We start from the raw sequence: 26,135 nt of genomic DNA, 5'->3' as shown, positions 1-26,135 counted from the left end.
TTTATTCTTCTGTTGTATAATTTAATATGTATGTTTTGTGCTCTACGAGGCAGGGTTTGTCTCTTACTTCTATGCATAGGATTTGGCACATCAGGGCACAAATCCTGGGAAAGCTTTGGGTATGACAGCTGCTTAATCATTCATAAATGCCTTTCAGGCTTATTATATACTGTGGTTGAAGTTTAGAGCAAGTTGTTCTCTGACAAAAGGAATAAAAGTGGCTGATATGTATTGGCTCGTTTACTTTTTGATCAGTCCAGAACGCTCGGAAATCCAGAGCTTTAAAGGATTTTGTTTTTCAAGAGACTGGAAATACTAAAGGGGCTGTTTTCTTTGCTGGCCTTGTGGTTAATTCATGTGAATATTTCTTAGGTTAATATTGTGTAAATAGGAAAAAACAAGCTCTGCTTCAGTTTAGCAAATATAAGTTGCTAGTTGTTTTCAGGAAGGCCATTGCTGAACAGGCCTTGGTTTAATGCTCTCTGACCTCAGCTTTTAAGTTTGAAATATCTTCCATCATAAGAGAAAACATTTCCGGTCTTGGTGTGTCTTAGTGCATTTGGTGTTCACTGGATGACGGTGTTAACCTGATAGGAAGCAAGTCTTACACAGATTAAACTATTGGTTCTATACTCCTCGAATTGGAGGTTTTCCCATTTGATTCAAAATCTAATCTTTTTTCAAAGTCCATCTCCTTTGCCCACTAAAATTAGCAGAATTGATACCTGCGAAGCAGTTCAGCTTAGGTGAAACATGGGGCTGGGAGCTGAGAATCCCCAACATTTAGGCTCTGTGGCATGGGCCGCATAACTTGCTCTTTGAGTAATGCTTTCTCAAAGCTAGAGCCTTTTCACTTGAAGGGGCAGGTTTCACAAACCTGGATGAAGGCTTTAGAAAAACTGCCAAAAGCTCGATTCTACCCATTTTAAAGGAAGAGCTTTCCCAGCATAGCATGAAAGAATAAATAGCCGAAAGACTTCGTGTTTTCAATACCTAACGGAGTGCATGGTTTGTGCACGCTTAAACAATTCTGCAGGTTCCTTTCCTGCAACAACTTAAGGTGCAAGGTAAAGCTGGACTGATTCCAAGTGGCAATATTGCCTGGTTTTGGAGTGGATTTATCAAAATATGAAGGTAATAAATTTAGGAGGAGTGAGTAGCACCATATGCAAATTTCCAAAAATTTAGAAACTTTACTGTATTGCTCTAAACTGTCATCAGGTGATGAAACCTCATCACTAGCAGAGAGGAGTTCACAGGCTTATGCAGATGGATGTGGATGTACCTGGGCTGTATCCCCAGCAGCGTGACCAGCAGGTCGAGGGAGGTGATCCTGCCCCTCTACTCCGCTCTCGTGAGACCCCCCTGCAGTGCTGCATCCAGCTCGGGGGTCCCCAGCACAAGAAGGACATGGAGCTGTTGGAGCGAGTCCAGAGGAGGCCACGGAGATGATGCGAGGGCTGGAGCACCTCTGCTCTGGAGACAGGCTGAGAGAGTTGGGGTGGTTCAGCCTGGAGAAGAGAAGGCTGCGGGGAGACCTTAGAGCCCCTTCCAGTCCCCAAAGGGGCTCCAGGAAAGCTGGAGAGGGACTGGTGCCAAGGGCAGGGAGGGACAGGCCAAGGGGAATGGCCTGAAGCTGCAGGAGGGGAGATGGAGATGAGATGTGAGGCAGAAATCCTTCCCTGTGAGGGTGCTGAGGCCCTGGCCCAGGTTGCCCCGAGAAGCTGTGGCTGCCCCTGGCTCCCTGGCAGTGTTGAAGGCCAGGTTGGATGGGGCTTTGGGCAAGCTGGGCTAGTGGAGGGTGTCCCTGCCCATGGCAGGGGGGTGGAACTAGATGGGCTTTGAGGTCCCTTCCAACCCAAACTGGTCTGTGATGCTCATCCACCACCCCGAGCTGATGGAATACCCTGATGCAGCCTTTCAGCCTGGCTGTTGAGTTTGGGCTCTGTGCTATATTGGCTCTCATCTCCAGCCAGGATAAGGTCGGTGCATTCTCTGTACCAACCGGTGTGGTCCTGAGACTGTTGCCCTTTTGGTATATGTAGGTAAAAAGCTTCAGACCTTCTCGTGCAGTGCAAAAGTATGCTTGGGGAGCTAAATGCATAAAGAAAATGTCATGTTTAAGATGTAGGTACAAAATATTACTTGTCTTTTCTCCTCCTAACTTTTGCATATCTGACCTTTTGTTCTCTGCCTGATGTAATGATTTTTAATACAAAATTTCAGGACGAATGAGGTCATAGGAAGTAAGTGTGCCCATGTCTTATAATCCAATAAACATCGCTTTGTGATACCGAGGCGTTTTAAGAAGTTCTGACCTGAACGTGGAAAGGTTATGCTGTATAGTTTCATCTCATCAAGCTCTAACGCAGGGAGACTACAGCCGAACGGTAAACATGGTTTTAGTTATTTGAGTGCTGCCCTGGAGAAGGGGGGGGGAACTTTTCCACAGCTAGTAACTGCTCTGTCTTTTAAATTGCTTTTTTTTAAATGTTCTTTCTGTAAAATGGTCATGGTATATGAGAGGCACCTTTACGGGCAAGGGGGCCAATATATGTTGGTTTTATAACGAGCCCACTAACCACCAAATTTCACAGGAATAGTTTACTTATGTAAGTGGCTGTTTCCCCCAGCCTGTCTTTGGCGATGGTTTCCCATATCCTTACCGGGACAGCAGACTCGAACCGTGAAGGGTAATGTGTGAGACCCCTCTGGAGGGGTATTGTGTTTTCTCTCAGGAAAGGTTTCGCGAATATGAGCAAGAGAGTCCTGGAGGAAACGCAGCTTTTGGCTCATCTGAATGTGTAGTTCTACAGTGTGTTCTGCATGTACTCAGACACGTACTCCTATTTCCTTAATTTCTTGTGGTCTATCTCCAATAAACGCTATTGTTGTGAACCCAAAATCTAGTATTAAATATTGCCTGTTATCACATTTCAGTTTTAAAAATTAGAAGAAAACTACTTTGTAATATTCTGCCAAACATAAGTTGCTGAGCATTAGCGTCCAGGCTGCTGCTGCTGTGTTTGAATAATGATCAGACTTTGTGTTTTGGTGGATGTGAGGGGAAGAAGCAGCTTAATATAATTCTAAGGCAAATCAAAGAAGGTAGAAGAGAATTAGATCTGTTATCAGATAAGTTTGGAAGAACCGAATGAGTGAGAACTCCATGCTAACCTAATGTGTGCAGACACTTAGCCATAACGTAGTGATCAACGTTTCCTAACTGTGGAACTGACTGTCTTGGACTGGTGACTTTGCAGCATCTCGACTGTTAGTTATTGCTGTGACAGATCAAAGTAAAAGAAGAGGAAAGTATCTTACTGATAGCAGTCTCTACCTTGTAAATGGGGGGAAATCAGGCTAGTTTAGACTAAGCATGTTTTAAAAATAACAGTGTGATTGTAAGCAGCCTTTGAAGGGCCGGCATAAAGTGGAGTTGCTGTGTCCTGTTACTGCTTTGATTGCTGTTTGTATGCCTTATTTGTTAGTGCTAAATCAAAATTGTGATGGGAGTGCTTTAAGATGGCTTTAATGAAGGCTTTTTTAAGCACGCTGGGTCAGCTTGAGGAACTTTAAAGCGTCTGCCCAATGGATTAATGAAGGACGTGGGTCTTCAAGGCTGTTGATGTAACTTGTTTTTCTTGTTAGTTTAGTACCCTTAGAAGAATTGCAAAGTAAACATCTGCTTTCCAGGGTGGACCTCTGAACAGTCCACTTGGGAGAGGGAGGCAGGCGTTGGCATAGGTACAAGTCAGCATTTCCATAAAAATAGCCGTGTGTTTGAGCGCTTCCTCTTGTTTGGATGAGGGCTGTCATTACTGTGGCAGTCTTCTATTTGCTCCTTCTGAAAGCAAGATTGAGGACTTAAAGACTTGTTATAATCACAGTGCTTGCTATGTTGCCTTTTGTTTTTTCTATCCTACTTCCCCAAGAAGCTTAAGAAGAAAAAAAAAAAAAGCCTTGGTTAGATTTACTTCCAAACTGTGATAGATGCATATTGACAGTCTTTTAAATAGGAAAAATGAGTTTTAAGTGTTTAGTTTTGAGATATGCTATCTAAAGAGCTAATTGATACCACTAATGTTGCAGCTTAAGGGTTTTTCAGTAAACCCACATAGCTGTTCAGAGCTAGAACAACTAGCTAGATTTAATAAAACAAAGGCAAGCAACATGTTAAGAGTGCAAATAATCTAAAATTTTATAATTTCCCCCAAAAGGTATAAACACACACAACTGTTTATATAGCAGCAGGCATTATTTCACTGATCCCCCAAGGTTGTTTATATAGCAACAGGCATTATAACAACACTTTCTGTTTTCATTATTGCAGTGCTTAGTCATCTGAATCCCAGCCAGTGCTCCTTCATACTCTGAAAAGTCATCCAGGATCTTGTAAAACAATTAACTATGTCATTTTATTAAAACTTGCATTTTATATTTCTGTCCCAGCATTTGACATCCTCTGAAAACCTTATGTAAATGCTTGGCTGTTAACCAATACTGCAAACTTGATCGAAAGAACACTTTTGCTTCTATTTGTGGGTTTTCACATTTGTGGAGCAGATGTCCTTTTAAATGCTTGATGCTCTCAAGAAAAACTCCTTATTGAACTGAAAATAATTCAGAATTGCTTTTGACTGCCTTTACGCTATGCAAGCTCATGCACTGTTGTAGTGGGTTGGGTCCACCTCTTGTATAGATACTAGACGGTGCTACAACATCAAGGACCAGTTGCCTGCAGTAGAGACTAAGGGAAGCGCAAAAATGCTGGAGGTTTCAGTGTAGACTCGAGTATTATGCATAACATGTACTGAAGTGGCTGGTATTTTGAACTTTATTAACATAGTCTGAGCTGTAAGACTGCTTCCATATGTCTTAGAAACAAGATGGATATGGCTGGGGAAACAATATGGTAAATGATGAACAGATGAGTTCGGAATTGGAGTCATTCTGTGTTCCCAAAAAAGGATATTCCAGTCAAGGTACTCTGTGGTTTTGTGGCTGGAAGTAAATGTGTGTGCTCGTATACCATTAGTCATTAAATACTGTTACAGGAATTAGTATAGGAAATGGGCTATTCTTCTTTGCACGTAAATGCAGGATATTGTTATTTTTCTTAAGAGGCAGCCCCTTAGTGGCAAAAGCCCTAATTTTGATCTTGGGTGCAATCTGATATTACTCAGAAATAAAGATATTACCCAGAAATAGAAAGATAGCTAAATGGTTTCTTTTTAAGGCAACTTATTTGAAAAACTTTAATAGTTCCAGTACTGCTGATCTGACGGACTTTACAAGAGAGTAACTGAACCTTTGCAGGTTTGGTTTTTTTAATTAGTTAACAAATGAGGTAGCTACACTTGTCACAATTTGGCAAATGAATGTTTTATCGTGGAATTATTACCTTTAGGAAGGTGGTAAGTTTCTATGTTGTCTGACATGATTTCAATCAGATACAACACTCTAGTTGACAAAATAAATTACTTGGGAGATGCTTGGATGTCGGGAGTGGTTTGGAGATGCTCAGAGTGGAGCTGACTCACTGCTGATGACTGACAACTTCCTTCTGGTAGATATTCAAATGGCTGCACAGAAGGAAATGCAGGTAGAAACTGGAGCAGTTGAATATTTTTATTATTTTTTTCCCTAATGAGTCTAAACCAATTATGTCCAACTTGTTACGAGTTAACTTTAATTTGTTTGTCATTCCTCACCTACAGCTAATGCTGTGGTTGTGATAGCTGGAACAATTTTCTTAGTCTTTGATGCAAATTAAGTGTTTAAACATTTTATTAGAAAGCTAATGCAAGTTTTAAGAATAAATCTACCTTTCACTCAGAGAACCAGTGTTTTAAATGCAGCTTAGTTAAACATTTATAGCTTTCTATGATGTTGGAATAAAGAGCAAGTATAATATAAAATACCCACTAGTATGATGCGCTGGTCTTCTGCAGAGGTAGAGTTGGCCTTAATATGAATCTAATCTCCTTTTTCTTCAGAATCTTCTGTACAGGTACTTCCTGAAATTGTCGTAGGACAAAATACTCGTATTTTACAAAAGGAGTCTAGGCAGTTACCTACTGACAGTCATAAACAGTGTCTATCCTGTCTTCGAAGTCTTTTCGTCATGCTGAAATTCTTAAGTTTATCACACGGGATTTGTAGTGTCAGAGGTTTGGGGATACAAGTTTTCTGAGAAAGTAATTTAATTGGATGAATCTAGAGTTGTTTTCTAAAATCTTGTAGAAACGATGATCTTAAAGGTCTTCTCCAACCAAAACGATTCTGTGATTCTATGAATATGGTTTTTGTTGTGGGTTTTGTGGGTTTTTTCCCAGTTAGAGAGTTACATCTCTAATTAAATAACTTGGAATGATGTCAGTTAACACAGAAGCCAAAGCAACAAAGTACAATAGGATATTGAAACTTTCACTTTTTGAGATGAGTAAAAGGAGTAAATCTGTGTAATTGAAAGAAATTACAAAGTGAGACTTTTTCCCTTAAGTTATTCTGTCTTGAACTGTTCATGAAATATGATGCATCTCATCTGCTACATCTTGTTTCTGTGGAGTAAGTGTTGCTAGTAACTGCTCTGGGAGCAGACTCAGACTCCTGTCTGAAGTCTCCGATGTCTTCAGCTTATTTGTTTTCCAGTTCATGTTTACTACGTGTTTTTGTTCAATCAAGCAACATTTAACACAGCACTTGGGAAAACAAAGCTGTATATAGGAGCTAAATATTAGTAAGGAAATGGCAATTAATGTTTTATTACTTGAACATCATTAATGATTTACTCACAGTCCCATGGAGAATACCCGGTCATAAATGTGAACACAAATCTTGGACACTTGTGCACTCAAAACAGGCACGTTTCCTTCGGATGGCCGGGGCTGTAATATCCTGAAGGAACAATCTAATTTTCAAATAAAATGCTGCTTTTGCAAATGATACTTGGTTTCTTTGGAAACTTAGCGTGGGGCGGGTGGAGGTAGGTGATGTTTAATAGCAACAACTCAGATGTGAACTCAGTTTTAGGAGAATCAAGACAGCTCATGGTCACCTCTCTCTGCTTTTGTTTTCCTACCCAGACCTGGTGTTTCACTGCTCTCCTCCTCGCCTCTTTTCTCTTTACATCTTCCATAATGCTCAGCTCTAAGTTCCTTTTAACTCTCATGAGCAAAGCAGCTGTCTTCTCCCTACATTTTTCTCTTTTAAAAATTGATTTTGATGTTCTTGTGTGAATCCTACTGTAACAGGTTGCAGATGATGGTTATTACTGATATTCAGTGTCTTGCTATTTATTGGATGAGGTGGAGTAACTATCCCTGTACATGTGGTGTTGGCTGTTAAAAAATAATAAACTTAAGGAAAGGTGTATAAGAAATGCTTTACAGTTTGGGGAAAAGAACAATCTGTCTTTACTAATGATGCAGCATTGGCAGAGGGTAAGAGCAGGAGGAAGAGGAGTTCTGCTCTCAAGTAAAAGAGAAGTCTCTTTTTTTTTTTTTCCTCCCTCCCTGCTCCCGTTTGCTGTGTGCTGTACGTGTGGTAGGTTCTATCAGTCAGTAGAAGTAGCGAGATTTCTTTTTGGGGGTATGTGAGACTTGCAGACCACTGTGAAGCAGGAGTTAACCTCGTTGCATTAATGAGGAGGTAATTTTGGAACCAGGCTAAAACCTGGGAACTCACTCATTGCTCTGATGCTTCAACTATTTGGTTTTTTTTTTTATTATTTTCTGTCACTAAAAGGCAGGTGAGTTTTTCAACAGCTTCTGGGATTACTTGTAGGTTTGGTTTGTAAATACATGATTGTCAGCTTGTATCGATACATATGCATAAGGCAATATTGCTTTGGTTTTAAGCTATTACAAAGCCGAAATAGAATGCAGTTTATAAAGTTAAATGATTTTTTTTTCTAGAGGTTTAACAAGACTTACGTCCTAGCTTTACTTACTGTACATCTCTACTATTTGCAATATGAAAATGGGTCTTAGCAGAAACAGTATTTTTGCTCATGTTTTGATACAAGTGTCTCACACGCATTCCTCTGATCTGAGCTGTTGGGAATAGAGAGATCCCTTAATCCAAATCTTTTCATGCTCTGAAACCTTAGAATTTAAGGATGACAATAAAAAGGGGTATTCTATGAACATTTGATTGTGGTAGGAGGAACAAATGTAATGTTTTTGATTTTGTTTTTCTTTCCTTTTTTTATTTCTTTTGCCCCAGGCTAGTTCTTTGGTTAACCAAATCCACTGTAATCCCATCAGGAGAATGTGGTGATCGTTTAGTAATTTATATTGTATGGTTGTCTTAATCCAGGTTCTGTCATTGTAGCAGAAAATATGAATCCAGGCCCACCATATGACTTGACTGTGTCCATATGGAAATAATAAACTGCGTAATAAATGGCCTCCTGTTGTACAATGCAGTACTGAGGATGATTTTATTCCAATGCAATTTTTCTTTCTAAAACTCAGACAAGCACAGAAATCATTCCCAATTTCAAGAGTCTTTTTCTGTGAAAAAACTGATTGGCCCATTGTTTGGGAGAAGTCAGAAATCTTTCTAACTTAGAAGATGCTTGCCTGCACCTTCCTTCCATGAATTATGGAAACAGGTGTGTAATTCTGAAAGGTGAATTTAACTTTGAGTGGGATCATTCCATGTTTCAGCAAGTAGCTCTATCAGTATCAGATTTGGGCAGTTACTGTATGTGTATATTGGAGGCCAGCTGTGACTTCTAGAGGCTGTTAAACTCCACTGAGAACTGCATATTAAGTTGATACTGCTTCATTCCAATAGCCTTAAAGATACTGGACTTCAGGGATATTTTTTCTCATATTTTAAATGCACGAGGGATATATTTCCCTGCAAAGTCTCCCTGAAGTTTTGAGATTCAAACCTGAAAGAAAGTCAGACTTTTTCCCTTCCATGTGCTGTTTTCTTCAGAGGTATTTTTATTTTGGGGACTTCTTAAATAAGTAGTTTATAATTACAAGTGATGGTGATGTCATGTGTACTTCATTTGATAATCTGAAGGTAAAAGCAAGTCAACGTTTGCATGGAGTCAGTGTAAAGTCAATGTTTGAAGCCTTTCTCTTTGCTACGTGACATTGTGTTTGAATGCTGGGTTTAGTTATGAGAATAATACCAGCAGTTTGAACGTTACTGTAAACTGTATAAGGAACACAGATTTAAGTCAGTTGGGTGACAGTATGTGTTTTTATTAGTTGACATTACAGTAATAATTCCAATAATGATTCCAGCATACATTGATACACTCAGGGTGAGAGATGGCACTTGCACACAAATAAATGGTTTTTTGACTCGGTGAATATAGGACATTGTGTTGGAATTTGGCCTGTTCACTTAATAACTGTATTTTTCTTAAGCTGTGAGGCTGCTCTCCCGTTACAGATAGGAAACGGAAAGAGTAATGAGGTTTAACAGTCAGATTGACTGATTATTTTGTCCCTGTTCTTGGGTGGGTTTTGCTAATATGAAGTTATGAGTATTAAATGGAACATTTCCTTGAAGGGAATAGATCTTTTGGAACTGCTTGATTATCCTACGCTTTCTTTGAAAACTTAGTAAATTAACTGACCGTGATTCATTGGAATCTGAGATTTGGAAAGCAGTCCTAATTTTAGTTTTTTCTGTTCTTGTAGCTTAGATATCAACATGGGCTGAGTACTCCAGATCTAAGGCAAACACTTCCTAACCTGAAAAACTTCATGGAGCTTGGGCTAATGGTTAGATGGTAAGTATTTTTTTCATAAATAAAAGGGGGTGGATGCTACAAAACATTTAACTGTGAAAAATTTTCACAAACAAGCAGCTACTCTTCACAAGAGTTAAGTATGCTTGGTGAAGATTGGGATTTTTTTTTTCCCCAAATACAGGCCACATAAGATGTCCACAATATTGTACTATTTTCTTCTGCTCTTATACTGTCATCCATGTGATGGCCCCACAACTTCTTGTGGGGTGGGGAAGACTGTGTGAAAAGCAGTTTTCCCTCACTAGAGTGAGGTGACTGGTTTCCGTGTTATAAGACTAAAATTAGTGCAGGCTTATCTTTCAGCAACTGTTTCAGCGTGAGGCTTGACCAATTTTCTGTAAACCCACTGAGATGAACTTTAGTAAATGTGGAAGGCAATTCATTAGCAAGTGTATTTCTGCCCGTGTCAGGTGCTTTGTATTCTCGATTTTTTTAAATTTATGATCTTTGAATTGTGCATGCTCATGCAGCCTCTTAGCTTAAGTAATTATTTTGTCCTGCATTCTCATCTTCATTCTTTGGAAGCCTGAATTCTAGCCAAACATAGCATTGTGCTGTTTTAGGTTCCCCAGGTTAATTATTCACTGTCCCAAAGTTGCACAGGTCTTGTGCGGTCCTGGGGTCATACTTGGCCTCATGCAGATGCCCTGGATACATTGTCTACCTGGATGTCTCCAAGGCTTTTGATACGGTTCCCCACAGCCTCTTCCTAGAGAAACCGATGCGTTATGCTATAGACAAGTGGTCTGTGCATTGCGTGGGGAACAGGTGACAGATTACACCCATAGGGTGCTGCTAAGTAGCTCCTTTTCAAACTGACAACCTGTCACAAGTGGGGTCCCCCAGGGATTGATACTGGGTCCAACACTGTTTAGTATCTTCGTAAGTGATCTGGATGAAGGAATCAAGTGCATCCTGATGAAGTTTGCAGATGATACCAAGCTGAGTCGGGAAGTGGACACTTTGGAAGGGAGAGCCACCCTGCAGGAAGACCTGGATAGGCTGGGAGAGTAGGCTAACAAGAACCTTATGAAGTTCGACAAGGACAAGTGTAAGGTCTTGCACCTGGGGGAACGTAATCCAGGAGTGTAGCACAGGCTGGGATCCACCTGGCTGGGAAACAGATCTGTGGAGAGGGACCTGGGGATCCTGGTGGACAAGAAGCTCAATACGAGTGAACAGTGTGCTGCAGTGGCAAAGAAAGCCAACAGGATGCTAGGTTGCATCACCATCAGAGATAAAAAGTCATTATCCCACTCTACTCAGCGCTGGTCAGGCCACACCTGAAATACCGTGTTCAGTTTTGGTCCCCACTATACAAAAAAAAATCTAGGCAGGCTGGAGAGGGTCCGGAGGAGGGCCACCAAAGGACCGGGAAGCCTGCTGTATGAGGAAAGGTCGAGAGACCTGGGTTTGTTCAGCCTTGAGAAAAGGCCGCTTAGGTGAGACCTCATCACCGTGTTCCGGTATTTCAAGGGTGGCTACAAAGACGATGGAGACTCCCTTTTTACAAGGATTCACATGGAAAAGATGAGAGGTAACAGGGGCCAGTTACTCCTGGGGAGATTCCGATTGGACACAAGAGGAAAATTTTTCACAACTAGAACAATCAGTCGTTGGAATAATCTCCCTAGGGAAGTGGTGGATTCCCCAACATTGGACACTTTTAAGATTTGGCTTTTGTCAAGAAAGGTTGGACCAGATGATCCTTGTAGTCCCTTCCAGCCTGGGATTCTATGATACTTGTTCCTGCTACGATAACAAACTACAAAGCACTAGCAGCCAAACCTTAATATTTTAGGGCTACTATATGGCTTTTAGGGGAGACTCAAAACCAAACTTGAACTATGTTTTTAAATCTGATGTGAAATGACACTAAACATTGTGGCACTGTCCCTTCTTAATCAGTTGAGTTAAAGCTTTCCAGTGCTATTCATATTGTATCTGAATTCCTCACACGTTAAACCAGCAGAAGTAGGAAAGCCTCTATTAGTGTAATCATAGTATCATAGAATGGTTTGGGTTGGAAGGAACCTTAAAGATCATCTATTTCCAACCCCCCTGCTGTGGGCAGGGACACCCTCCACTAGACCACGTTGCCCAAAGCCTCCTCCAACCTGGCCTTCAACACTGCCAGGGAGCCAGGGGCAGCCACAGCTTCTCTGGGCGACCTGTGCCAGCACCTCACCACTCTAACAGTAAAGAATTTCTTTGTAACATCTAATCTAAATCGACCCTCCTTCAGCTTAAACCCATTACGCCTTGTCCTGTCACTACACTCCCTCATAAACAGTCCCTCTCCAGCTTTCCTGGAGCCCCTGTAGGGACTGGAAGGGGCTCTAAGGTCTCCCCGCAGCCTTCTCTTCTCCAGGCTGAACAAGCCCAACTCTCTCAGCCTGTCTCCAGAGCAGAGGTGCTCCAGCCCTTGCATCATCTCTGTGGCCTCCTCTGGACTCGCTCCAACAGCTCCATGTCCTTCTTGTGCTGGGGACCCCCGAGCTGGATGCAGTACTGCAGAGGGGTCTCACGAGAGCGGAGTAGAGGGGCAGAATCCCCTCCCTCAACCTGCTGGTCATGCTGCTGGTGATGCAGCCCAGGACACGGTTGGCTTTCTGGGCTGCAAGTGCACATTGCTGGGTCATGTTGAGCTTCTCATCAGTCAATACCCCCAAGTCCTTCTCCTCAGGGCTGCAGACTAGTCTCATCATGTTCTGCATGACAGGTATAGATGCAGCATAGTATAGGCTGAATGTTTCTGGTGATGGAAGTAATTCTCTGAAATTAATGCAGAAAAAGCGTTATGTGATAAATAGTCTTGGGTTGAATAACAGCAGGCAAACTCTGCTCTGATTTTACTATTCCAATAGGGTTCTTATTGCTGTATTTTGGTAGGATCCCAAAACTTTGCTAAGCTCTAAAAATCTCCTCTTTTTAAATTTTTTTAATTTTATTTTTTCCCTGCAGTGTACAGAATGTGGGAAGAACAACACATCAGTTCTACAGACAGTATGTGATCACACATTCTTTTGTGCATAAACAAACCCAAGCTTTTTGTTATTGCTCCATTTGAAAATCATAAGAGCAGATTTCAAATGGTGTTAGTGCCTCAGAGTAGCGCAGCTCAATGTATCAGACCTTTGGGACAAAATTTACACTGCAGTGGGTTACAGTAATGAAAATCCTGTGGGAAAATCTCTCGTCCTGCCACAGCTATTTCCAGCCCTTATTTTTCTGTGTCACTCTTTGCTATCTTTCACTCCTTACACAGAAATGCTGATCAATGTGAACGCAAAGCTAGTTTCCAAATTGCTTGCTTTGGGAGGAGAGTCTTGGCAAAGGAAAACAAATACAGGAGTAGAAAAAGTGTTACCTTTGAGCAATGCTGTAAAAAGTTTTGCCTGACGGAAATTCAACCTGGCCAACAAAACAGTGGAAGTAAACAGGCCCTGAGAAAAGGACGCTCAGCTCCTTGTGCACTTTTATTCTGTCAGTAATTTCTAGCACAGCTGAAGAGATTCTCCGTGCTTTTCTTCTTAATGCCTAGCAAGATGCATAAAGAAAAGCTTTCTTCATCGGGAAAACATTACTGTGAGTTTTTGTGTGATACCCATCACTGTGGTGTAAAAATCCAAAGATCCCCTAAGCAAATCTGAAAACGAAGGGCCAAAAATACCGAAACCGTGACTTCTGTAGCACTTCTGCATACTCATCAGTAGAGTGGGAGGGGTATGGGTCATGGCTTAGCAGACGTGGGATGACTCCGGGACACGTTAAATGGGAATTTTTTTCAAAGCATAGGTGTCTCTTCTTCCCTTCTGGTGCGTGCTGGCTTTGGAGAACTGATAATGGAAGGTTTAGTTACACCTTAGAGGTTTTGCCATCATACAAGCAGGGTTTTGTTTTCCTATAGGTGATACACAGTCATTAGCAAGACAAAACACATTTTTTTGACTGGATAATATTTCAAAACATGTAGGAATATTAAGCATAGTTCTCCGGGAGTATCACGTTCCCTCCTTCCCCCCCTTGAATATCTATGCCTCATTTCCTTCTCACCTCCAAAACTTGTATGAATAGTTGTTCATTTTTAACTTTTTTTTTTAAGGCTAATGATTCTAAACAATGCTTCTTAGTGCTTCCTAATAATATAAATGGAAATGAGGCTTTACCGGGAGTCTAGCTCAAGGGGAAGACTGGCTAGACTTTCATAATCGGGCATTGCAGTCGAGCACATACATAGCAGAGTACAGATGCCCACTGTCTTGTGGATAATATCTCATTACATACATTTAAACAAGCATAAACGCCACCAGCTGTTAAAATGAAGATTTGAAAGGAATTTTTTGTTTTCAGGATACTGTAGGTGAAACTGTAGTCAGTAAAGTATTTCCAGGTTATCCTTCATTGGCGAGATGAGAGCAGGAACGTGTGAGGCAGCGATGGGTTTTCCTTATCTACAGATTCACTTGCACTGCCTGGTTTGTTTGGCTTTGTTGTTGCAGGTCTTCAGTTTCCTTTCTTAGAAACCCACTGTAGCTGAATTTTGCTGAATTTAAGTTCTATTAAACCATAATCACACCAGTAAAAAACAATACTTATGCTGTACTTAGTTTCTTACTTAGTTTCTCTTTGAACAGGACTGGTTTTAACTCCTAGCCTATGCGTCGTCCTCACTTTTGCTTTTGACTAGACACATCTGTATGTCTCTGCGGTCTGGAATGGAACTGAATCCCCTAGATGTTCAGGGTAACTGAAATATGTAGTTATTTCAGGCTTAACCTCTTTCTCTGATAAGCATCAGTTTAGATTTGAGTACAAAATAGTTTCCTTAGCCCTTCAGATTAAAAACAAACAAAAAAAACCCACACAGCTTTTGTAGAAGAGCCCACCTATTTCATACCTCTATCGAAGCAAATTTGTCTTTAAAGTTTCTGCGTCAGGCTTTCACGAACTCCATTGTTCTGCCTGGAGCTCTGGGGCAGCCCCTGGCCCTGTCGAAGGTCTGCAGAGTGCCTTTGCATCGAGGTTTAATTGTGTTGCTGCTGGATCCCTCTGCCTGGTGAGATTTGTGGTGTTTTGGTTTCTCAGGCATGACACTTAAATGATTAATACGTGTTTTCACATCCCAACACGCGTGATTTATTGCAGCAAGCTTGCAGGTCTACAAGCTCTGCTTCCCTCTTCATATCTCTCCTGGCACCTATATTCTGCTGTGTTTACTTTTCTTACCTCTACTGAAAAATATTATTTGTACTGTATGTGGACGAAAGCAAGACAGATCTGTTGGTTCCCGCACAGACTGTTATGGAGGCTGCAGAACTGCAAAAACTTTATTTTTCTGATATCAAATCTGCATGTTGACTCTAAAAGTGAAAGATGATGAGCCAAAGTTGTTGTTGTTGTACTGTCACAGTTGCGGTCCCCCAAATCTTTTCTGTTTCCTTTTGGGAATAGTTCTCTCTTTCCAATTTTTTTTTTAGTCCTGGAGTCTCACTGCCTTCCAGAAAAGCAGCTCATTTTTAAGATTAACTTTTGCTGATGCAAAAGGCCCTATGTAGTTTTTCTCTTAAATTCCTTTTCTTTTGAATATGCAATTTATTCTAGCTTTTGAGAGAGACCAAGTCTTTACTTAGGCGTAGTCTGTACACTTTGAATGTTGTTTTATTCCTTTTTGTATGTCCAGATTTATCTTTCACAAGTCAGGCCCTTTAGATCATGGTTGCATTAAATCAAGAGACTCTTTCATTTTTTCTCCTACTCTTCAGCTTAATTTTATTTACTCTGTGTGACTTTTGAGGGGTGATATTTGTGATTATTGATGGCAAGTAAAGAGCACACTGCAAACTTGAGCAGTCCAGCGAGAAGGAGATTTTTTTTTTTCCCTAGTGAATAGATTAGACAATAGGCTTATCTAACACTGGCAAATATGAGATACTGCTTTAGAAGGTCTTGTCTGTAGTCAGGGAGATGTCCTTTTGAGCCTGCATTTAAAAGCTTTACCCAAAAATACTTGCGTGCCAAGGCTTAAATTTGTGTTTCGAAGGTATGTCTCGATTCATGCACTGCTAGATTCAAGAGGAGGCTAAAACTTAATGTTGGAGTTAAGAAAACTCTGGTAGCTTAATTTATGAAGAGTCGTGTTTTGGTTTTTTTTTTTTTTTTAAAAGCATGTGTCAGAATTTCTTAGCTGCCAAAAGACGCAATTTCACCTTAACTTCGTATTGGCAGCCTCCCTTTGCAGCCCTGTCACTATTGTGCGTTATTTAACCAGTAATCTCTAAGAAGGTGAGAAACTATTATTGCTTTTTAGCACAGTTGACATGATATTGGCTCAGACCTGCGCTTGGAGCTTCAAACATTTCAGATGGCTATAAACCAACTTAAACACCTTCATTTAGCGTTCTTACTGCCATGAGGTCATAGTTTGCAACAAAAAAGATCAAATGGTGTTTAAGTTATTTATTTATTTTTAAGTATTCTCATACCAAAGAGCTGTAGCTGTGGATTTTGGCTTTTGGCCAGACAATCAGGATTTAGTATTTTGACCAGCTGTGATCCAGTAATGTTCCTCAGAGGAAACATTTTGTGGGGAGGAAAAGATACATATTTGAGCCTGTGAATTGTATTCTGTCTCTCATTCTGCTTTACAGTTTCTCAGAGCCCCTTGCAGACAGATTAAACAATAAGTGAATCTGACTGAAGAAACTTGTTTTTTTAATTTTTATCAAAACTGCAAATAGATTACAATCAGAATCTGTTCACTAAGAAAATAACTTTAGAAATGTTTGTGTCCTACTTCAATCACTTTATCCCGCCCGTTCACAGCCGGGAATCTGTGTCTTGTGCCTTAGGTCTGTAAGAATGCCCAAATGAACTAATTATTAACTAGTGAGAACTAATATTTTGGGGAGAAAACAGCTACTTTGTAGTTTTGCTGCCAATAAAACTTACAGCTGAAGTTAGACTACTACAAATTGGCTTTTGAGATTTGGATGCAACTGAATCATTGAGATTGGTGATGATGTAATTCTCTTATCTATAAAATCCAATAAATCTGAGGTTCCTCTTTTTTTTTAATTTAGAAATCCTGCTTCCTGATAGCAGTTTGGCATACTCCTGTACATAACCAGGTCTAGTCTGATCCAACTTGATGACTAAAAGTCATTAAGGCCTGATGACAGTTCATCAAATCAGTTTTTATACTCCACTAGTTGCAGGCCATTCTTTTTGGACAGATGTCCATATCTGTTTGCCGTCTCAGAAAATTTGACCGAGTAATTATGGCTGGAAGCTGAACCAACTCAACCGCAGTAATTCAGGCCAAGGTTGTACCTTTGAGCAAAGTGCTACGTTCCTGCAAGCCAAACTCTTTGCTAGTGACGATACCTTAGTCTCTAAAGTTTCTGGGCAATTAGATGTGAGTTTTCTAATGTGACTTGCTTTTTTTATATGTTTTATTAATTCCATGAACTGTGAAGCTGATAAAGCATCTCCTTCTACAGACTTTGCCTTGATGCAGTGATATGAATTCTGGTAACAGTACAGCCTTTTCCTTCAAGGAAAATGCAAATGCAGTAGAGACCCTCTGTTGGGTTCTTTTCATGACAATTAATAGCAACCTCGTATTTCTGAGCTCTGTGCCTTTCTGTAAGCATTACTTTTGAACCAAAACCTCAATTCAACTTCTCATCCTCACCTAGAAGGAGGTGATGGAACAGGAAAAGATCCCTTGACTGTGCCTACAGCCATTTTATTTTTTATTTTACTTGCCTGCAAGACTGTGACCATCGTTCTACTTAAAAGTATACAGAGAGCTATTAATATTCTCATGTTTGCCTTCTAGACGCTCGTCACTCAGCCTAAACTAGTTGCCTAGGTTGCCCTGTGGCCAAGAAGAGGCATCTTGAGAGGGTGACTGTCCCACTGATCATAAATGGCTCTCAGTAGGGTATTGCCCACCCTTCCCTCCAGTGCTTGTTTTCTTTCTCCAGTGACTGTGGAAGGAGCCTAGGCAATGAAACCTTAGATGGCTTATCTCCAAAGCCCTTCATGCATATTTACTTTTATCTAAATGCCTTAGGTAATATTTGATAAGCAGTTAAACTATTCTGTTGACTTCATGCCTACTTTCTCAGATTTGGGCTGTTATCCCCGTATTTATTCCTGACTGAAGCTAAACCCATCCTATTCATATTTATTGGCAGCAATGGGCGGTTTCAGAAATCTGCCCACATATATCTCCAGAAGCTTAAAACCTGGTTTTGCAGTTTTAAGCAAGGTCCATTTCATTCCATGAGGTTTAAGGAACCTGGCTGCAAGTGCTTTTTGTTCTAATTCATTAGTTTGAATGCTTGTATGATAAATGAAGATCATTCCTGCTTTACTGCCCTATGGGGCAGCCCTTATGTACCCTGTTAACTGGGAAGTTATTTTATAGACGAGGGAGATTAGCTTTGTATTGCTGCTACATTTAGGCTGTTAGATCACTTAGTAGAGATCATTCTGCCAGTTCAACTTACTAAGTGAAGGGAAGATTTTTTTTGGCTGCTGGACTGAAGAGGTATTGTTCAGGCATACATAACGTGTTAGCTTGAATAGCCTTGTCATAACAAGCTCTTTAAAAACTCTCCTGGTCCTGCAAACTAATTAATTTCTCACCCGTTTGCCTGCAAGGCCTAGATTTACAAAGGAATTTAGGCATGTTTCTTTTTTAGGAGGAACTTAAATTTACATGCCCACCAGAACAGTTTGTAAAGCTGCTTCTCTCGAGCTAATTAGATACCACAGTTTTCATGCTGGTTTGCTCAGACACTTAAATTTCTGCTGCTGCTTTCTTTTGCTTCATAGAGAAGTGTGCCTAAATTGGACCGATCTGCTCTTGCTGAAGGTAATTTGGAGTTTACGAGTTCCACAGTCTCATGCCATACTTAAGTCTTCGCCTTTTAAAGGGTTTGATCTAAGAAAAATTAGATAAAGTTTTAAAGCACAGTCATAGAATCACACGCTAGTTTGGGTTGGAAGGGACCTCAAAGCCCATCTAGATCCAACCCCCTGCCATGGGCAGGGACACCCTCCACTAGCCCAGGTTGCCCAAAGCCCCATCCAACCTGGCCTTCAACACTGCCAGGGAGCCAGGGGCAGCCACAGCTTCTTGGGGCAACCTGTGCCAGGGCCTCAGCACCCTCACAGGGAAGAATTTCTGCCTCACATCCCATCTCCATCTTCCCTCCTGCAGCTTCAGGCCATTCCCCTTGTCCTGTCCCTCCCTGCCCTTGTCACCAGCCCCTCTCCAGCTTTCCTGGAGCCCCTTTGGGGACTGGAAGGGGCTCTAAGGTCTCCCCGCAGCCTTCTCTTCTCCAGGCTGAACAACCCCAACTCTCTCAGCCTGTCTCCATAGCAGAGGTGCTCCAGCCCTTTGATCCAGCACAACAAATATGAGTAGCAGGTAGTACTCATTCAGATGGTAAAGAGGCTTTGCCTTGGGTTTGATCTCTCCCAGAATTACTTGCGTTTTGCACAGTGGTGTGCCTCTGCAGCTTCAGGAGCTAGGATTAAACCTAGGACTGCTTTCTGCTCATCCTTCCCTACATGTCATCCCCATGTGAGATGTCTCTTGTGAGATCTTGAACCTTGTGCTGCAAGGTGATGTATTCAACAGTAGGACCCACTCCCAACCTGTCTGTAGGCTGGTGTTCAGGCCACTGTGTGTGTGACTTGTCTGGATGCTCTTCAGACTGCTGGCACTTCAGGGAGGAGCTTTTATCACTAAAACATCATGTAAGGAGTAGATATCCTTGTGATTGTTTTGAGAAACACTCATCTGTACTTAAATCCGCCAGGTACAGTTTGAAATTCTTCCTGGATTAGATTTTAATCTCTTAAATGTGTATCCCAGAGCTGTGGACGATTGAATAAAATCCAGAGAAATGGCAGAATTTCCTGTAAGCCCTTCTTGTTATTGTGCCTAGATCAGGAGATAGAAAGCCCTCACTGCTGTACGTGGTGTTGCAGATCCGATGCTTTGGCATCATACCCTTCCCTCTGCAAAGGATACTCTGCAGAACAACTAATGTGATGTACCTATGCATCTGCCATCTGTTGTAGATGGGGGAGGAAATGTGAAGAAGTTTCTTAGCTAAGATTTAAGATAAACAGAATCTAATCAATTAAGTGAGTATTCATTTACTTTTTCTGATAGCCCTAAGCTGGGGGAAGAGGAAGGGAAAACAGACTATCCCCAATAATCCTGCAGTGTACGTTGCCTAAGTAAAGTTCACAAGTGTTGTGCCTCAAGATTCTTGTGTTTGTTGTATTACATCGTTTTAAAAATAAATGGTTGATTGCGTAGGGGTTGGTTGAAGTATTTTAAAGTGTCTGGTCAGTAAGGGACTTGAGGGCTAGTTTCCGAGACCACATATACAGCACTTCTGAGCATCTGTGGCACACACTGCTTTCTGGTTTGTCATTTCTGATAAGAATGCTCCAAACCTTTGCAAACAAAGCTGCAAATGCTATACAGAGTTTGCATTAAAAAGGTCTGAAACAGCAGTTGAAATCTAGGAAGAAAGTTGATGGTTTTGCCGCTAGCTGCGTGTGTGAGGCTTATCTCTCTACTTCATTGTCCACAACTGTAAATTCTGAAAAGCAACTTTTCCTTAAGGTAATTAGAGGGTTTTGTGGAAGAGAAGGAAGCCCTACACGTGTATCAAGGGGCAGCCTGGGAGGAGGTAAGATGGGCGAGGAAAATGAAGAGCAGTAGTACGGATGCTTATTTTTCACAGAGGGACTTTTTGCAATATAGCTTATCCTATTTACAAAGGGGAATAAAAAAAAAGAAAAATAATATGTAAAAGGATCCACACTAGGGACTACTTGTGACTGCTATCCCAAGATTTTCCCCTGCAAAACAGGTCCCAAAATGTATCAGGCCTTGAGGAGAAGGAGTTTCTTTTAAATGGAGTTAATGAAGGAGAGTCATAGTGACAGCAGTTGCATCTTGGAGTTATATATTCAGCAGATCAGTAGTAGCTATATATTTTTTTTTTTTAATTTGGAAGGAAAATGAACCCATTGCTCAAGTTAACCTACAACATAATATTTGCATATAGGATGGTGATTATATTTGGATAAGGATTAAGCCGATGAAGGAGAATTCACATAACACGCCCCAGATGATGTAAAGCGGATATTCCAAATTATAGACCCTGAGACAGTGTAAGTCATCTGTGGAACTGTATTAAATAGTTAAAAATCAAACTTGTAAATTAAACTTGATTAGTTCATGTTCCTTGAGAAACCAAGGTTGACATTTGTCCAAAAAGTTTTGGAATGATTGGCACAGAAAAGCAGATGATCTGGCAAAAATAATCCTCTGCAAATAGCAAAGTTGGTGTGGTTTTTCTCTTTCGTACAGCTGTCAGGAAAGCCCACTGTTGGAAGAAGTTGCTCTTAGAGGATTCTGCCATTATTACTCACTTTTGAAGAGTTTATGATGGCCCAGTACAGACCATAAATAGATAAATATATGGTCAACAGTAATAATTCATAAAGTACAGCTTGGTCCTATAAAATGGTGTTAACAGTACGAATTAACATAACGTGGTGGTTTCTTGGGTGATTGACTCTTCAAACCGTAGAGCTTTGTAACTGTTCCTACATGACCTTACCGGTTTTCAGTAAAGCTGTCCTCTGGGGTGTCTTCTATAGTTCATACAGCATTAAACACATTTGGGGTTTTAGCACTTCAGAATACAAGTAGTTGGCCAAACGGAGCCCGGAGTTGTGATAAAATAATTGCTTCAGCCTTTGGTTAAACATCTGTATTGCTCGTGAGCATGCCTGACAGCTGTGATTTATCCTTTCCTTTTTTTATAGTGATCGACACCATACATCCAGTGCAATTCCCGTTCCAAAGAGACAGAGCTCTAGCTTCGGCAGATTGGATATTGGCTTTTCCACTGGGCTTCCTTCTCCAGATAAAGGACTCCGAAAACGAGCCAGCACAGGAAACGAAAGACTACAGTACAAAACTCCTCCTCCTAGTTACAACTCTGCTTTAACACAACCTGTTGCCATCGCAGCCCGTGTAGGAGAGTTAGATAAAAAACCTGGATCAATATCTTCCTCCTTGGATACCTCTATGGACTCCTCAAAAGGAAATCGCAAGAAAAGCGAGGACTTGTGCAGCAGTTTAAATGGAGAAAACGGGAGCCTAAACAATACCCAAGACCGGCAGGAGTCTTTCCTAGGACATAGTAGTGCAATAAATGGGGCGTTTCTGCCTGGTGAGTGCTCTGGCACTGCAAGCAACGAGCAGCCCTGCGAGTTTCGTCCCTTGCTCGGCCCTGTCCTTTGCTGCACCGTGGAGCAAGCGGAGGAGATCATGGGGATGGAAGCGACGGGGTTCAGCGCGGGAGATCAGCTAGAAGACTTTAACTCCATCCCGGTGGAGCATGCCGTGGCAGTGGAGTGTGATGAACAAGTCCTAGGGGAGTTTGAGGAGTTCTCTCGAAGGATCTATGCACTGAATGAAAACATGTCCAGCTTCCGCAGACCGCGTAAAAGTTCGGACAAGTGAGCTTGGACAGGGATTTGATAGCAGACATTGAGGTGTAATCAGTGATCTGGAATAGAGATAAAATTGCACTTATTCTTTATATTAATTATAAAAAAAATAAATAAAAAAGCTAAAGCTATTCCTATGGTGTTAGACAAATGGACTTGAGCACGATAACACAGGATCATGGTATATTCACAGCCCAGGTAAATTTTGATTCTGCTTCCAGTCCTCTTATGTCTGGTATTTATAATCTGTTGGAAGTTTTTTTTAGGCATTGGAATCCATTTATAAAGGCTTTCCTGGAAACAACTTCTAGTGCTGATCAGGCCCTTCTATGAACACTTGTTAAATTCTTAATTATTATTTAGAGTTAAATTTATTTTAATCTTTTCAGAAGAAGAAAAAAGTTAATTTAAAAGTACATTTATGATAAGATCTCTTTACCTTCTCCCATATACTCCTGTGTTTTCTTGAGCAATGTAGTCAGTGTTACAGAAATACCATGAATTTGTTACAATTGGACAGCTTTCTCTTGGCTGTGCTCTGTAGCCTTTGAAGTTCTAGTTTGCACTGATGGGTCTTCAGTTGGTGGTGTAAACTTGCCAGAGAATGGGCACCTGTGCGATATCTGCAGTTTCCTTGCACCTGATTAATCAGAAATGACAGTTTTTTCCCCCCTCCTTTCTTCCATACTCACTGTTCCTACCTATAGAAGCCTTGAGGACTAAATCGCCTGTAAGGTTTCTTATTAAAAATAATCTCAGCCTGCCCATTCCCTACTTCAGTTGGGCACAGACCTCATTAGTAGAGACCTAAGGAATGCACTGCCTAAGTGGGGTTCGGCTGCCACCCTCTGAGGTGTCTGATGGGGACAGCGTGCTGTGAGGCACCACAGATGTCTTCATAAAAACCCAGACTGAAAATGCAGTCAGCACTTTGGAATTAGGTGAATTTGTGGAATCGCTCCACCCTCTGCAGAAAGGAGGCACTTAACATTATTCATCCAAATTAATATCCTTTTAAACATCTGTACTTTTAAAGGAAGAAACTTCCAGCGGTTCGCTGTTAGGTAGGTTACCACTGGCACGTGTGTTCAGCTGCACTAACGGGAAAGCAATTTGCAGCCTGCTTTGTGATTCCTGGTATTTGTTTCAGTTTGGATTTCATTGCTCTCGCTTTCTATATTGTATACCCAAGAATTCGGGCTCGGTTGTGAGCTCTCAAATATAAAAAAAAATATATAGCAGAATAAAAAACACTTCATCATGCCTGGCTTTTTTTTCCTCCCTGGTCTATGCTTTCTTTTGAACCAGTGACCTAGTCTTTTTCCGAACTTCACCGTAAGGCTAGCCTAAATTAACTTTTTAAAATGTGGATATGTATAATCTCAGCTATCTGTTGTCAACACAAGACGTGTATGTGAGAACCAGTATACATAATAGCACTGTTCTAGAATATGCATTTTTCCAGGTAACACCTTAATGATTGTATTAAAATTATATTCACGTTTCTTCTGTTAGCTTTTAACGTGTCTGCAGTTGAGTTGTTGAATTGAGCCTTTCTACAGCGATTCATTATCTTTGGTCTGTCGCAGTACGATGTGCTGGATGGAAGCACTCAGACCTCAGTTCTGTAAGGCATTGAATGTGATTCCAGGTGCAAACTTGGGCATGAAGTTGGAAGCATTGATGAGTATCTTCTTCCCCAAATAAGGTCTTCTGTTCCAACCTCATGAAAAGCTTCCTTAAAGGAAACGCTGCAGCAGCTTAAAGCACTGACATAATTTTTGAGAAGAGATAGGAAGTTCTCACTGTGCTTTGGCCAGAAATGAACACCTGAAAGCACAGCACGTAGTAGTGAAGTGAGCATAAGATACTCGGTCCTGTGACTGTATCTTACCGTCTTCTGATAGCAGTATAATTTTAGGTGAAATTTGGGAACATTGAGTCAGTCGTGCACCCTGCAGGGTGGGTTCTGGCACGCTCAGAGCAGCACAGACCTGTTGGTAGGCACACTCATTTTCCTCTGTAACGGAAAGGCGTTTGCTTGTATGTGATGGTGACTTTTCCAGGCAACCCAAAAAGTAGTTGTGAAGTCGCTAGGTTTCGTAGGCAAACGGAGCGTCTCAGTGCAATTCAGCAACATGCGAAGTTAGGTTCGTAGAGCATCAGTGGGACTTTGGATTATTTTTTTTCATTAGTTGCGCTTTTTCTCAGGTTGCACCCGACCAAATGAAGTTTTTCCTCCCTGATGTTCTGTTGCTGTTCCTGTTTGAGCCCCGTAATTGTTAATGTGTCAAACACGACGGCTGATTTCTGCATTTGTCGCAGAAAGCTGCTTTGATGGGCTTTCTATGGATGTGTCTTTAGTAGGCATGGACTTGTCCCCATGTTTCTCTTCCGCTTTCATCGCTTTCTGTATAGAAGGTGGTGTGAAGGGGGACAGCGTCGTAGGGCTAATTAAAGCATTCGCAAACTTCTTGTTGCTGTGAGACTGCAGCCATCTCATGGCTTTCTTTTTTTGTGATTATTTCCCCCCACCCCCTCCTTAAATTACTTTGAAAATAGCGTAGTGGGAGAGAAACAAATAGTAGGTTTGAAGGTGAGATGATATATCACAGTGTGCTTTAAACTGTCAAGAGCCTTTCAGTTCCTGCACAGCTGTGACACTGTTAAATGTCTGCAAATGTCTTCAAGTGGAGAAAACATTTCATTGCAATCTTTTCGCCTCACTAGGAATTCCTAAGATTTTTGAGAATATTAGTTTTGGAAGATCATATCCCACTATATTTTTATAGCAAGCACAACAGCATTGGCTTATCCTTGCTTGACCAGGTATTTAAAATAAGCAAAACCCAGAATATCCCATAGTAAATGACACATTAAAACTATGTTGGTAATTGCGGGAAAGCTCATCTGTATTTATAAAATAAAACTGATTAGTATCTCTCAACTTGTGTGTCTTCTCTTAATGGCTCCTTTGTGTTTGTTTTCTTTACAAGCCTGATCTGAACCACAATGTCCTCCCCGGTCCCCCTCAACCTCTTTGGCTTATTGTTCATCAAGCCCGTATTGATCAAAATGTCAATATTTGGGCAAGAGAGTTTGCTAGAAGACCTGACCGCTGCCTTGGCTCCAAATCCTATTTCATACAAGATGGTACTGCGGTTCTTTTTCATGCTCCTGCCAAAAAGATGGCACGCAGCTGGAAAAACAACGTACGGTAGGGCTGGGAGACAGCTGGATTTGCAAAACTTTTATGGATAGTGGAAAGGCCGTGTTCCCTCATCAGGGAGGCATTGCTACTCATCCAGCACCTTCTGTGATCCGAGCTAATAAGCAACATATGTCTGTCTAAAAAGCTTATGTTCCCTTTGAACAGGAGTCTGCTGCACGAGGCCATCCACGACGCGGAGTCGCTGGTGGGAAGCGGCGTAACCTGAAGAGCGACGGGACTCCGGGCATTATCAGCGCAACAGGTCTTTTGGTTGGTTTGTTGTTTGTTTTACTTTTTTTTTCTTTTCTCCCACCCAATCTGTCTGTCAGCAGAGAGTAAAATGCCAAGACACCAATTGTATAGTCCTGGAGCTGAAGTGGGAAGATACAGGAGAGAAATTGTACGGTTTAAGCTGTTTTGCAACGTTGAACAGCTCTATTGAAATGTAGTTGCGTTAAAGTGAATAATAAAGTATGAATGCAAAAGGATTTTTTTTGAAATGTAACAAGGTGCTGCTTGAGAGCAGACTCGTTCTAGATAGATAAACCTTGGGCTCTTCTCTGCCTCAGTTTGGCA

General features: G+C 41.2%; 1 protein-coding gene across 12 annotated transcripts in view; it reads left to right on the top strand.

The window, feature by feature from the left end:
- Window positions 1–25,291, top strand: part of UVRAG (UV radiation resistance associated) — a 101,555-nt gene extending 76,264 nt beyond the window's left edge. For 8 of the 12 annotated variants that reach the window (XM_054836997.1, XM_054836977.1, XM_054837006.1 and 5 more), the window contains 2 exons: window positions 9,672–9,763; window positions 21,659–25,291. In XM_054836997.1, the coding sequence (XP_054692972.1) occupies window positions 9,672–9,763; window positions 21,659–22,361 (795 nt within the window). In that variant the 3' untranslated portion in view covers window positions 22,362–25,291. Of the gene's footprint in view, window positions 1–2,226; window positions 2,391–8,480; window positions 8,707–9,671; window positions 9,764–20,892; window positions 20,999–21,658 lie in introns of those variants that run through there. The other 4 variants (XR_008578637.1, XR_008578638.1, XM_054837065.1 and 1 more) reach the window with 4 other exon arrangements.
- Window positions 25,292–26,135: the final 844 nt, after the last annotated feature.

The sequence above is a fragment of the Grus americana genome, chromosome 1, assembly GCF_028858705.1.
Source record: "Grus americana isolate bGruAme1 chromosome 1, bGruAme1.mat, whole genome shotgun sequence".
NCBI classification, from domain to species: Eukaryota; Metazoa; Chordata; class Aves; order Gruiformes; family Gruidae; genus Grus; species Grus americana.
The sequence above is the reverse complement of the archived record's forward strand: the minus strand, read 5'-3'. Positions and strand labels throughout refer to the sequence as shown.